Below are 14144 nucleotides of genomic sequence, written 5' to 3'. Positions count from 1 at the left end.
ACAGCTGCGTGCCGCCATCTTAAGCAATAACACGCCACAAAATTGGATCGATTTAGATCATACTTGGACGACGGCATGTCGGAACTGCTCCAAATACCAATGTTATTCATCGTGTCCGTGGGTTCATCGGTTCCATGACATCCATACACCAGTGACGTAAATTTTTCATGAACAAAAACAATAGGGCTCTCCGCCCCATTATAATTAATAATAATAATAATAAATGTAGCTGTAGGCAGCAATACACAGGGTCCAGTTTAGTCGTGTTAGGTGCCTTTTTTCAGTTTTCCAGGTTCTCTGAAAGGCAACGCGATTTTCCAAGTTTATTTGAATGCTTCATGGACTCCCATCATCTCCTGGTTGCTCGTCTTGTGGAGCAACCACTATACAGTCTACGTACGCAGCGCAACCCTCCTGTCTTTAAAACAACCGTCCATGTTTGCCATTTGTGAGCCAGAATTTCTCATTGTTATCACTCACCATGTTGTCTGTGGAAATGGAGCTGCAGTCTCAGTGACGGCTGGCCGTTTAGTGCCGTGTCCGGCACGTAATTTATTTGTTGAGTTGGACAGAATTTTTTTGTAAGTTTAGTTGAGTTTTTGCGTGGATTACATTTTCAGTAAGATATGTTTCCATGAAATACGAAAAACATTGTGGTATTTCTATGAGTAATTACCATTGCACAGCTTTTATTTTTCCAACGCCTCCCTGGATCTTGAACACATCACTCAATCGCACATTTTAGTGTTTTCAAGTGGATGTTTTTGTCATGAGGACTTTTTAAGGACTACCTTTTCTTGTATTTTTCATTAATCTGGCAAAGTATTGGTGACCACTGATTTAAAATAACAATTGAACCAATGTCCTGACATCTACCAGGTAAGAAGCTATTTAAATACACACGTAAATCGATAGTTCAGTAATGTCTAAAGACTAGGAAATGACCAAGTCCATGCCGCACACTTGACACGGTCCAACTGAACATTGTTAACTGGAATATGCACATTTATAGTAAATAATAATATGATGTCATAAAGCCGACGTGTCAGTTAACCAAGACCAACTGAATATTTCGGGTCAAAGTTGTTCGGTTTATCACTTATATCTCCTCCTTATGTGTATCGATTTGGATGAAATTTAAACAATTTCATAGGTTATGCTTACGTATGTCTTCCAGATAGTTTTAGCCAAGTTGGACATATTTGGAGTGAAATGCATTGGCTTGTCTCTGTAATATCAATCTAATTTTGGTCGTTTTTTGCTAATATCTGCTCCGTATGTGGATTGATTTGGATGAAACTTTTTTCTTTTTTTTGACCTGTGCTGTCAGCATGCTAAGCATACAACACAGAGCATTTGAATGCTATGGCATCTACGACAGAGTTAGTCTGAAAGTGGATTTCCAGTTCTTAACCTGCAATGCAACTCTTTATTAATTCTTAAATCATCAAGAACTGCTACAATAACTCTGTCCTGTGGACGACCTGTAGGATGACAAGACACAGCTTTTTGTCACACAGAACCACCACCAACCCCCCTTTTTGGAGAACTTTTTTACCATGTTTGGCTCTATAAACAACTAATCACTACTACGAGAGGGGGCGATTCACCACGGGTCAGACAAATAAACAAAGAAACACACAACATTTACATGGAAACATAAACACTGGACGGCAACATGGATCGAAAAACAGAGTTAATCAGGTCCAGAAAAACTGGAACAGCAATTGGGCACGTGGCCTCTTCCTGTCATAGTTATGGCAGTAAATGAGGGAGGAAAGGAGGGTGATGTAATCAGGAGGGCGCTGGGGTGTGTTCAAAGCAGGTGTTGGAGGTGGGTGTGCGTGCGTGTGTGTGTGTGAGGTGTCCACCACTGAGTGTACAGGTCTTATCCCAAATAGTTCTGGTGTATAAGGTGGGTTTTATATCGTGGCGCCTCCAAACAGCAGAAAGGGTCTCGAAGCCCCCACCGAGCTCTGCAGCTGCATAGACACCCCACGGCTGCAGGGAAGCCCCGAGCGACCCGACCTGCAGCCACAGAAGACCCCCTGGCCCCGCAGAGAAGCCGGAAGCCCGCAGAGCAACCCCCACGGCCGGCCCTGAGGAGCAAAATCCAGTCCCAGGGAGCACGAGGAGACCCTGCGCCCCAGGGGCGCACACATACAGCCTACCCCCATGTGCAGGCACAAGACGCAGCCGCAGGCCCAGAGCCAGGCCCCGCGCCAACAGACGGACACCCTGCCTGAACCACCCGTCCCTCAGGCGAGCCGGTGGGACCCCCAAGCCCACCCATACCCTGCGCAAGGGCGAGGCCTGCCCCGCCACAGCCAACCAGACGCCCCACCCGGCCCTGAGCCCCTAGCACCCATCCACGTAGCAGAGTGTGCTCAGCGTGGGACACCCAGATGTTAGCCCCCCCCGCCCACGCCAGCAGGCAGGCCGGCCACCAGATATATATGGGCCCCGGCAACCGGGGCACCTGCTGCAGAGAAGCTGCTCAGCAGGAGCAAAGGCCGACAGCCACACCCCAACCCACATCCACAACAGCAACCACAAGCAGCTGCCCAGGGGCCCCGGAAGGCACCCGGTGGCGCTCTCCGCAGCCCCGCCAGGTCGCAGCACATCTTAAGCCACCAGGCGCAAGGCGACAGGACTCCAGCCCAGCCGGCAGGGAGCCCACCTGGCCGCCACCCGGCCAACCGCGCCCCCACACCCGACCCGCCAGCACCCCACCATCCCCGGAGAGGCCCAGTGCTCAATGTGTGCTGTTGGCAATTGCGAGGAAACTTCAACCACAAGATTTTTGTGACAGCGTGGTTCAAAAAAAACACCAACAGTGTTCATGTGTTCATTAGTTATGGTGAAGTTGGTGTTTCAGATAGTTTTAGGCTTCAAATTCAGAGAATTTTCAGCATAACAATAGGGCAGCCGGGATGCACCCCTAATAATAATAATAATAATAATAATAATAATAATAATAGTAATAAAGCCAATTAAGTAATTAAATATGTACGTGTTTTACTAACTACATTTATCTGTACTTTTTACTCTACTACATTTCTAATGTTGATACTTTTTGCTCAGCTACATCTAATTTGCATTTCTTTTGTTAAAAAAATGAAATCAAGATCTATATTTGTATGTATCAAAAGCAAACCAAAACAAGATGAATAATCTTTTAGGTAGAAATGACAATGTGGTACTTGTCTTTGCTCATGGGTATTTGGGTGTGATTGGTGATGGTGTTTATTATTTATTATAGTAATTCATCATTAATTTGCTTGTTCTCCACATTTTAAATGGCCCAATTAATAGTTCCCTCTAATTTAAATCTGAAATAAGATCATCTTACTTTAATGGTCCCAGTGGAAACTCACACTCCTGCCGCCAGCAGGAACCATACGATCCCAATGCAGACGTTTTGAAAATAACGCTGAACCTTTACTTCAATATCGCTGTGTCCTTGTGGTAGAACTTCCATGAGGTGGCGTATTTCGCTGACGACCGGCAGGATCTGCTGAACGGCATCAACGAGTTCCTGGACTGCAGCATCGTCATCCCGCCATCGGACGTGGTCGGGAAGGACCTCCTGAAGACCGTGGCCAACTTCCAGAAGGAGATGCTGATAAAGAGGAAGGAGCGCGAGCAGAAGAAGCAACAGTCCCTCTCCCCCGGCGTCGAGCTGGACAACAATTGTAATATATGCAATGAAATTATATTATATTATTGTTCATTTTTGGGTGTACTCTTTATTGCCATATTGTTTTTAGATTTTATTTATTGTTGATTGTCGATTTGTAGGTTAATTATGATTGTTTATTGTTAATTTTTAAGTTCATTTTTATTGTTCATTTTTGGATTTATTTTGATTGTGTTTATTGTTCATGTTTAGGTTTATCCTTTATTGTTTATTGTTCATTAGTAGGTTTATTTAGGTTTATTTCAGCATTTTTCTATTTTTAGGTTCATTGTATATTGACATTATTTCCACTGTATTATTTTACTTTAATGTAACCTATTGTTTTCTATTATTATTATTATTATTGATTATTGATTATGGTTGTGATTTTTTTTGTATAATGTTAGTACCTTTGCTTGAATTTGAAGTATTCACACAAAATATGATTACCATTTATTACCGTTATATACCGTTATTATTTCTTCTTTCGTCCTTCCAGTAGTGACCCCAGAGGAGCAGGAGGAGATGGCGGACCCCCTGACGGTGGACCCCCTGAAACGCTCGGGGATCCCTTTCGGGGGTCTGATCCATGACATCCGGCGCCGCTACCCGCGCTACGTCAGCGACCTGAAGGACGCCATGGACATGCAGTGCGTCGCCGCTGTCGTCTTCATCTACTTCGCCGCCCTGTCGCCCACCATCACCTTCGGAGGCCTGCTGGGTGGGCTTTTTTTTTTTGTAGATTTTTTTGAATGATAATTAAATAATAACCATTTTTGACATTGTTAAGATTCCACAATCGTCTGTTTCCATCCAAATATAAAGGGGGGGGGGGTTTACCAAATGTTTTCCATCAGTTTGGTTGAGGAAAATTAACTGTCGACCCAAATTATTTACAAATTAGACAAAATAATTGTCGTTAAAAACGATTCCTTATTAGGGAGACGTTCGTTATTACACAATTTTTAGGCTTACACTATGATAGTGGTGTTTTTACAGTATAATTTAAATGCAAAATTGAAAAGTATAACCTTCATAAACGTTCATTTATTTATTTTTAAATAGATGTTCCTATTTATTACAAAATATGATATTGCTAAATTAGACTACCAATAGGGAAGTCTAATTTAACAATATAACATTTTGTAAAACACAATATTATCTCTTAAACTAAGGACAGCACAACTGAAAGATAATAAACTAATGCAATATAACATTTTATTTATAACTTTTATTTCATTTTGATCAATTTTGATCTATTTAGACTTGCACTGTTGTGTCACCTTCTGCTGCTGTAACACCTGAAGAGGATCAATAACGTTTTCTATCTTATTCCATCTTATATGTATATGTCCATGTGTCGAAAGGGGAGAAAACCGACGGCATGATGGGCGTGTCGGAGCTCATCGTTTCCACGGCGACGCTGGGAATTATCTTCTCGCTGCTGGCCGGACAGCCGCTCCTCATCATCGGCTTCTCAGGACCCCTGCTGGTATTTGAAGAGGCCTTCTACAAGGTACGCTTGCTACACTCCGTGCACCAAGATCCGCACAAAGGTAAATGACTGGCGCATGATAGAGACGTGCATTCAACATGCGACACGCCCACTCGCTCGCTGCGAATAATCCGGACAATCACCTAATCTGTTCACACATACCGCTCAATAGGACATTACCCAGACTTTGTACTAGGGTGCTGGCTGGGTAAAGTCCGGGTCAAAATTTGTACATTTGCATTAACACATACAGCAGCTCCGGGTAATATCCGGATAATTCCAGGGTTGCAGTGCATGTGTGAACGCAGCTCTAAAGTGAAAGTTGAGAATTTTAAGTCTCAACTCCTCTTTTTTTTGTCTTTTACATTTTTGTTGAATTTAATGGTTTTCCATGATTCCTTTATACTATATACTATATTACCGTACGTTTTTTGATAAGTTATCTATTTATGACTGGGTGGTCACAATTTCTAGCCCTAGTTCTATATGTACTTGGGAAAAAAGGGGGAGTTCTGCTCACTGTGAGGTAAGACTTATTTCCTCAAACTCATTCTGCCTATTTGTGGCCTATGGAATACAGTCAGTTATTTATTATAATTCTCAGGTGAGAACTAGCAGAGCTAGTTTTGTCAGACAACTCGACCGCGCTTGGATTTGAGCTTGTCACAATATTTGTAGCTCATTGGGCATGCCTATGCTTTGGATTTAAATTGGATTTAAGTGTCATAAACATTAAATGTTTTGTTTTTCGATTAAACTCATGGATGGTATTGTGTCTCAGGGCTCTTTGGATCACTGAAATCAATCTCAGACACCTGCGATAATTAGTTTGCGAGGTGAGCCCAATTCAAGGAAAACTACTTAAGAAGGACGTTCCACATTATTAAGCAGCCACAGGTTTCAAGCAATATGGGAAAGAAAAGGGATCTATCTCTGCTGCCGAAAAGCCTCAAATAGTGCAATGCCTTGGACTAGGTATGAAAACATTAGATATTTCACGAAAACGTAAGCGTGATCATCGTACTGTGAAGAGATTTGTGGCTGATTCAGAGCATAGACGGTTGGTGCAGATAAAGGCATAATGAGGAAGGTTTCTGCCAGACAAATTCATGAATACAAATTCAAATACATGAAGACTCGTTTTCAAACAGTCTTGTTTAGTGATGAGTGCCGTGCAACCCTGGATGTTGCAGATGGATGGAGTAGTGGATGGTTGGTGGATGGCCACCATGTCCCAACAAGGCTGCGACCTCAGCAAGGAGTTGGCAGTCATGTTTTGGGCCGGAATCATGGGGAGAGAGCTGGTGGGCCCCTTTAGGGTCCCCTTAAGGTGTGAAATTGACCTTGGCAAAGTAGAGAGATATAGATATAGAGTTTGTGACTGACCACTTTCTTCCATGGTACAAAAAGAAGAACCGTGCCTTCCGTAGCAAAACCATCTTCATGCATGACAATGCACCATCTCATGCTGCAAAGAATACCTCTGTGCCATTGGCTGCTCTGGGCATAAAAGTAGGGAAACTCATGGTGTGGCCCCCATCCTCCCCTGACCTCAACCCTATTGAGAACCTTTGGAGCATCCTCAAGAAAAAGATCTATGAGGGTGGAGGCAGTTCACATCAAAACAGCAGCTCTGGGAAGCTGTTCTGACATCCTGCAAAGAAATTCAAGCAGAAACACTCCAAAAACTCACAAGTTCAATGGAGGCAAGAATTGTGAAGGTGATATCAAAGAAGACTCCTATGTTCACATGTAACTTGGCCTGTTAAGATGGTTTTGATTGAAATAGCTTTTGATTTCAGTAAATATGACCTAATGCTGCACATTCAACAAATGACCATTTTCAGTTCTTTACAACCTATAAAATGTTTTGAAACTCTGTTGTGCATAATAATTTGGAACAGTGCTTTTTGAGTTTTTTATTCTTGAATAGATACTGTTATCATTGGGAGGGTTGTTCAATAACATTCAATTTATAAAAATATCATTTGAATAATAATTTGGAACGCGGTGTAGAACCCAGATGCCCAACTCAAGTTATGCTAAATAAATAAAGATAATTTTCAATGATATCTAAGAGTTGTCTGTCAGAAACAAAGGTTTTGAGTGTTAGAATCAACATCCTTTCTAAATGGTTTCCATGGTGTTGCTACTAGAAAAAAGTTAGATTATGAACCAGCTGCAACCCCAAGTCTCTCATTTGGGAGAAAAACAGAAAGATTGGCAGGAGGAGACCTTTGCTAAATAAGGATGTGATGAATCAATGAAATGGGTCAACGTAAGCGAAAGGTTAGTTTCTGTCTTGGTTACTGTTTTGTGAAAAGACGTGATCTAATCTACGGTTCTGACTTGTGATTTTTAAATTTGTCTCCTTCAGTTCTGCCAGGCCCATGACTTTGAGTACCTGACGGGCCGCGTGTGGATCGGCTTCTGGCTCATCTTCATCGTGATGGTGACGGTGGCGGCGGAGGGAAGCTTCCTGGTGCGCTACATCTCTCCCTTCACCCAGGAGATCTTTGCCTTCCTCATCTCCCTCATCTTCATCTCCGAGACCTTCTCCAAGCTCATCAAGGTAGCTCCAACCAAAAAACAAAAACAAAATGAATACTCAAAAACAACCACTTGGAAATATTTTTGTGTAATGTACATTTTAGACTTTTGAGATTGAATTGCAATGGCCCTCATAAATTCCAACACTCAAGAGAAATTTTAGGTACAAAATCAAAAATAACAATATACTGTATATATACAGGTACTCCTCACTTAACGACCTACCTGTTTAAAGACTGTTCAGACTTACCACCAGCTCTCTCACCAGTCTGTATTGTACACTGCATACAATACCAAGCATCTCATCTCATCACCCTTTATATACTATATACACTATATATACTATATATATTATGTACTCTTTATATGCTATATACACTATATACACCATTTATACCTTACACTATATATACTATATACACTGTATATACTATGTCCTCTGTATATACTATATACACTATATACGTACATCTCATCTCATAACCGTTTTTAGTCTTATTCTCACAGTCCGTCAGTATCAATACACTAGTGTTTGCAATCGCCACGGCCCCTTACCGTGAAATAACACGTATATAATATATACACTATATATACTATATACACTATATACACGCCCCCTTACCGTGAAATAACACTATATATACTATATATGCTATATACACTATATATACTATATACACTATATAAACGCCCCCTTACCGTGAAATAACACGGGTCCTCGCGTATCGACCAATTCGCTTAACGACCTGGTCCAAGGAATAGAACTCGGTTGTTAAGTGAGGAGTACGTGTGTGTGTGTGTGTGTGTGTGTGTGTGTGTGTGTGTGTGTGTGTGTGTGTGTGTGTGTGTGTGTGTGTGTGTGTACGGGATTTCTTTTTTTACAGATTTTTGCTCCGATTTTTTATTTGGTTTATTGATTGTTTTTTATTACTAAACTGCAAAATGCTTTAACAAAGAATCATTTTGGTTTGACTCACAATGATATTGAAGAACGACAATTTACAAGGCAGGATTTTTATATAAAAAAATATTTCAAAGGACTATGTGTAGTGCTTCGCGCAGGATTCGCACTAGTTTGAGACGGCAGACAGCCGGGGCTGATGCTGCGTTCAGTGGAAACTCGCAAAATTGTTTTAGTAGTAATGCTGCGTTACACAGAACCCCGAAAATGTATTGGTGACAGAAAATCGTCACCGTGTCATTGCTTCACTTTGTAATCACTGTCCGACACAGCACCAAGCAGTCACGTGAGAAACGCTGCAGAGTTCCGATTGGTCACGAGTAATTGTCAGTTCGTCATTGCGTCACCACTGCGTCATCATTGCGCGACGCGGCACACAAGGTAATATAAGACACGATCTCCCGTAATACAAGCAGTTTATTTACTGTCCGAGCAGAGAGGAGGACACAGTGGATCACAGGAGATCCACAGAGGATCACCGCTACCACCGTCCACAACTCGTATCATACAGTAGAGCCATGTTGTTTGTATCTAACTCAACTAACCTGGACCCTGTGTATTGCTGCCTGCAGCTATATTATTATTATTATTATTATTATTATTATTATTATTATTATTATATTTTATTTTATTTTATTTTATTTTATTTTATTTAGCTTTATTTAAAAGGTAGTAGTAATAGTATTTGCTTTTTTAATTGATTCACTTCCGTTTCCATCCGTTGGAAGAGGCTCCTTGTCAAACTGATTCTTCTTCTTCACACAGGTCTTCCAGGAACATCCCCTCAAGGCCTACACAAACCACTCCCACCCTGAAAAACCCCATGGCCAGCCAGGGCACAAAGGTCATGACAACGATCAGCCCACAAGCCACGACCTGATCCACCAGCCCAACACTGCCCTGCTGTCCCTGGTGCTCATGATGGGAACCTTTTTCGTGGCCTTCTTCCTCAGGAAGTTCCGCAACAGCCGCTTTCTGGGTGGAAAGGTCTGTTGTACATTAACCAGGGACCTTGATACACAAAAAACTTGCCAGTAGAATTGGACGAAACGTGTCGTAAGCGGAACATTTTATATCAATGTAACTGCTGGGCCATGACGCCTTTGGGTTGATGCTTTGTCATGAATTAATATGGCACTGAGATGTACATTTTCTTTAAATTGGTATTTTATAATGTCACTGTGTTGCTTGAATCTCACCCAGGCCAGAAGAATTATTGGCGACTTTGGAATCCCCATTTCACTTTTATTGTCAATGATCCTGGATGCCTGTATTACTGACACAACATACACACAGGTGAGGATGCAATCAGGTTTTATGACAAATCATATAGTTTCTGGTTTCCTCGTTAAATTCCACTTTGTTTCAGTGGGACATTGGTGTTATGAGGCAATTATGCTTTGTTGACACCAAGTGGGACGTTGCATGATGGTTGGTGCTGTAGCCCCGTTGACCCGCTGGTTGCTCCAGGGCGTCTTCGGACGGATCTTCTGTGTCCTTTCCCCCTGCCGGAGAGCCCCTGTTCGGGTGCCACCTGGGTGGCACAGGCGATGGAGTTGAAAACACACCAGTTTTATTGTAGGGAGTAGTCAAGGTGGAACAAACCCGGAGCAGATGATCAACATGTCATGACAAGGGCTCCTCTCCTGTGTATGTGGAGATGGGGGTTTTACCTGTTGGCCATTGATTGCTCTAACGGCCAACAGGTATATAGCCACCCTGATCCTGGGCCCACTTACCTAGACCCAGGACAGGTGCGGCTGCTTAAACCACACCACCCCCACAACACAACAAGGTCATCACAATTTCATACTTACAGTATGGTGCAAAAAATGGTGTTGAAGTATGGTGTTTTTTTTATGCAGTTATCTTTGACCTGACCTGTATACAAGTATAGGTGATTCATGTATACTATTGTTAATAATTACAATCAATCCAAAGCTGTTTTTTTTTGCCGTCATGTACAATTAGGAAAATGTCAAATACTCCCCTTCTGCACAATTACGAAATGGTGTCGGTAAACACTTATCTTGGTAACCTCAGCTCTACAACATACCGATGTGAAACATTATTCTGGCACATATTGAAGTTTTGTTCTTCCTTCTTGTTAGAAACTGAACGTACCATCAGGCTTCTCGGTCACGTCCCCCATGAAGCGGGGCTGGCTGATCAGCCCGTTCGGGGACAAGAATTCCTTCCCCGCCTGGATGATGGCGGCTTCCATCGTTCCAGCGCTCCTCGTCTTCATCCTCATCTTCATGGAGACACAGATCACCTCGTACGTGCCTTAAGTTACGGAGAGAAAAAATGTAACCGGTGGAAGAATGTGTATTTGTGATAATTGGTAATTTGTACATGTTAATGTGCTAAGATGGGAATTCTATACACAGCATTACAGTACCAGCCACTCAGAATGGCTCATTCCATTCAGATAAGCACGGACCTGTCAGTAGCAGGTCAAGGACCAGCTGGCCGTTCTAGGCAGCTGCATCTGTTTAAAGATTTGTAATAATTACTACACTACACAGTCTGTGTTGACAACATGAAAGATTTAAAGGTATTTTTTAGACTTAGACCTTGTTCTTCAAGACCACAATTTTGGATTGTGCAACTATTAGTGTCATTACGGTAATAGTTGATATCACTGCTTATAGATAGATAAATAGATAGATAGATAGATAGATGTCACTTTTTGTGGTGTCAGAACAATAAGGTAGTAACAATAAAGTAATACAAATGTATTTACAATAAAGCGAAATAATTAAGAAGTACAGTGCAATGGTACAACGGTTGATTCCCAATGATAGAAAATAAGCATTTGATTTACAAAAGTCCTGAGTTATCCTTTGAGCTGAAGAGAAAACCAAAATAGGAATGATGACTATTTGAAAATTTGTTCATATTATGTGCTCAGACTTAAATAGTTGCTGCAGTGTTGATGTGGGTTAAAAATAAATAAATGAATAAATGGGGGGGAAAAAACGCAAGAACAATGAAGCCAGTAAATTGAAAAGCCATCTCTCCAAAGGCGTAAAAAGCAAAGCAGACGGGGCTCGCTGTAAAACAAAACAGCACCTGGTCCGGTTCTCCTGCTGGATGAGACTCAAAGAGGACTTTGTGGGTTTTTTTTTTTTGGTTTTTTTTTCAGAGCGGTGGGAGTAAATTCAAAAACGTGCACAGGCCAAACCAGTGGTGCAGAGTTCGGTTTTTAAAAAGTCATGGTCTCTAGAAAACGACTAACGTTTAACCCAAGTTCTTTCACAAACAGTTAAAGGAGTTACTTGAGGTTAATGTTAATACTGTTTCACTCATAATTACAATTGCTGTTAAAGCCAACACTCCTTGGACTCCAGATGACCATATTTCGATGTATTTATACATATTCAGTATATGTATATGCATCTTTGTATAGTATAGTATTTCTTTCATATTGTTGCTTTTTGTTCGTTTCCTCAATAGTCAATAGGCCCCAATAAATAGTCCTACTCTGACTTATTCCCACTGTTTCTCCGCAGGCTTATTGTCAGTAAAAAGGAGCGCCGCCTGGTGAAAGGCTCGGGCTTCCACCTGGACCTGCTGCTGATCGTCATCCTGGGCGCCTTCTGCCCACTGTTCGGCCTGCCCTGGCTCACCGGCGCCACCGTGCGCTCCGTCACGCACGTCAACGCCCTCACCGTCATGAGCAAGGCCACGGCGCCTGGCGAGCAGCCCAAGATCCAGGAGGTGAAGGAGCAGAGGCTCACCGGGCTGGTGGTGGCTGTGCTCGTTGGTAAGGCCAAGCAGGAGGGAGGTCGGGTTGAGTTGGGTTGGGTTGGGTTGGGTAACGGTTGGAGCTGGGTTGGATAAAATGATTCTACTTACCTGTAGTTACATGAAGGAGCAGATGGTCACAGAGCTGGTGGTGACGGTATGTATGGAGGAGCAGGAGGGTGGGGTTGGGTTTAGCTGGGTTTGGTTGGGCTCCTTTGGGTTGGGATGGGTTGGGATGGGTTGGTATGGTTATTTTGGGTTTGGTTGGGTTCCTTTGGGTTGGGATGGTTATATTGGGTTTGGTGGGGTTTCTTTTGGGTTGGGATGGGTTGGTATGGTTATATTGGCTTTGGTTGGGTTCCTTTGGGTTGGGATGAGTCGGTATGGTTATACTGGGTTCAGTTGGGTTGGCTTGGCTTGGCTTGGCTTGGCTTGGCTTGGTAATATTGGGTTTGGTTTGGTGGGGTTCACTTGGGTTGGGTTTGGTTGATATGATTATATTGGGTTTGGTTGGGTTCAGTTGGCTTGGGTGGGTTGGGTTGGGTTTGGCTGTGTTGGTTATATTGGGTTTGATTGGGTTGGGTTCAGTTGGGTAGGGTTGGGATGGTTGGTATGGTTATATGATGATTGATTAGGTTGGGTTGGTATGGGTTAGGTTGGGTTCAGTTGGGTTTGATTGGGTTGGGTTGGGATGGGTTGGTATGGTTATAATGGGCTTGATTGGGTTTGGTTGGGTTAGGGTGGGTTAGGTTGTTGTTCAGTTGGGTTTGGTTGGGCTGGGTTGGTATGGTCATATCGGTTTTAATTGGGTTGAGTTGGGTTTGGTTGAGTTGGTTATATTGGGTTTGATTGGGTTTGGTTTGGTTGGGTTCAGTTGGGTTTGTTTGATATGGTTAAATGAGGTTTGATAGGGTTGGGTTCATTTGGGTTGGGATTGGTTGGTATGGTTATAATGGGCCTTACTGGGTTTGGTTGGGTTAGGGTTGGGTTAGGTTGTGTTCAATTGGGCTGGGTTCAGTTGGGTTTGGTTGGGTTGGGTTAGCTTTGGTTTGGGTTGGGTTGGTTTGGGTTGTGTTTGAGTTGGGTTGGTTTGGGTTGAGTTAGGGTTGGGTTTGGGTTGGGTTGGTTTGGGTTGAGTTAGGGTTGGGTTGGTTTGGGTTGAGTTAGGTTTGGGTTAGGTTGGGTTTGGTTTGTGTTGGGTTTGGGTTGTTTGGGTTGGGTTTAGGCTGGCCTGGGTTGGGTTGAGTTAGGTTTGGTTTGGGTTGAGTTAGCTTTGGTTTGGGTTGGGTTGGTTTAGGTTCAGATAGGGTTGGGTTTGGGTTGGTTTGGGTTGAGTTAGGGTTGGGTTTGGGTTGGGGTTGGGTTGGGTTTGGGTTGAGTTAGGGTTGGGTTTGGGTTGAGTTAGGGTTGGGTTTGGGTTGGTTTGGGTTGTGTTTGAGTTTGGTTGGTTTGGGTTGAGTTGGGTTTGGGTTGAGTTGAGTTAGGATTGGGTTGGTTTGGGTTGTGTTTGAGTTTGGTTGGTTTGGGTTGAGTTGGGTTTGGGTTGAGTTGAGTTAGGTTTGGGTTGGGTTGGTTTGGGTTGAGTTATGTTTGGGTTGGGTTTGGGTTTGGGTTGAGTTAGGTTTGGGTTGGGTTGGGTTTGGGTTTGATTGAGTTGAGTTAGGGTTGGGTTTGTTTGGATTGAGTTAGGTTTGGGTTGGGTTGAGTTC

At 42.9% G+C, this 14144-nt stretch overlaps 1 protein-coding gene across 1 annotated transcript in view; it reads left to right on the top strand.

The window, feature by feature from the left end:
- Positions 1–14144, top strand: part of slc4a3 (solute carrier family 4 member 3) — a 69211-nt gene that overhangs the window by 51105 nt on the left and 3962 nt on the right. Inside the window, exons 12-19 of the mRNA XM_080018907.1 lie at positions 3473–3695; positions 4179–4400; positions 5047–5195; positions 7552–7746; positions 9451–9672; positions 9889–9981; positions 10797–10963; positions 12201–12454. Coding sequence (XP_079875033.1) covers positions 3473–3695; positions 4179–4400; positions 5047–5195; positions 7552–7746; positions 9451–9672; positions 9889–9981; positions 10797–10963; positions 12201–12454 — 1525 coding nt within the window. The remainder of the gene's footprint in view (positions 1–3472; positions 3696–4178; positions 4401–5046; positions 5196–7551; positions 7747–9450; positions 9673–9888; positions 9982–10796; positions 10964–12200; positions 12455–14144) is intronic.

This window comes from Zeus faber (genome assembly GCF_960531495.2).
Source record: "Zeus faber genome assembly, chromosome: 18".
NCBI classification, from domain to species: Eukaryota; Metazoa; Chordata; class Actinopteri; order Zeiformes; family Zeidae; genus Zeus; species Zeus faber.
The sequence above is the reverse complement of the archived record's forward strand: the minus strand, read 5'-3'. Positions and strand labels throughout refer to the sequence as shown.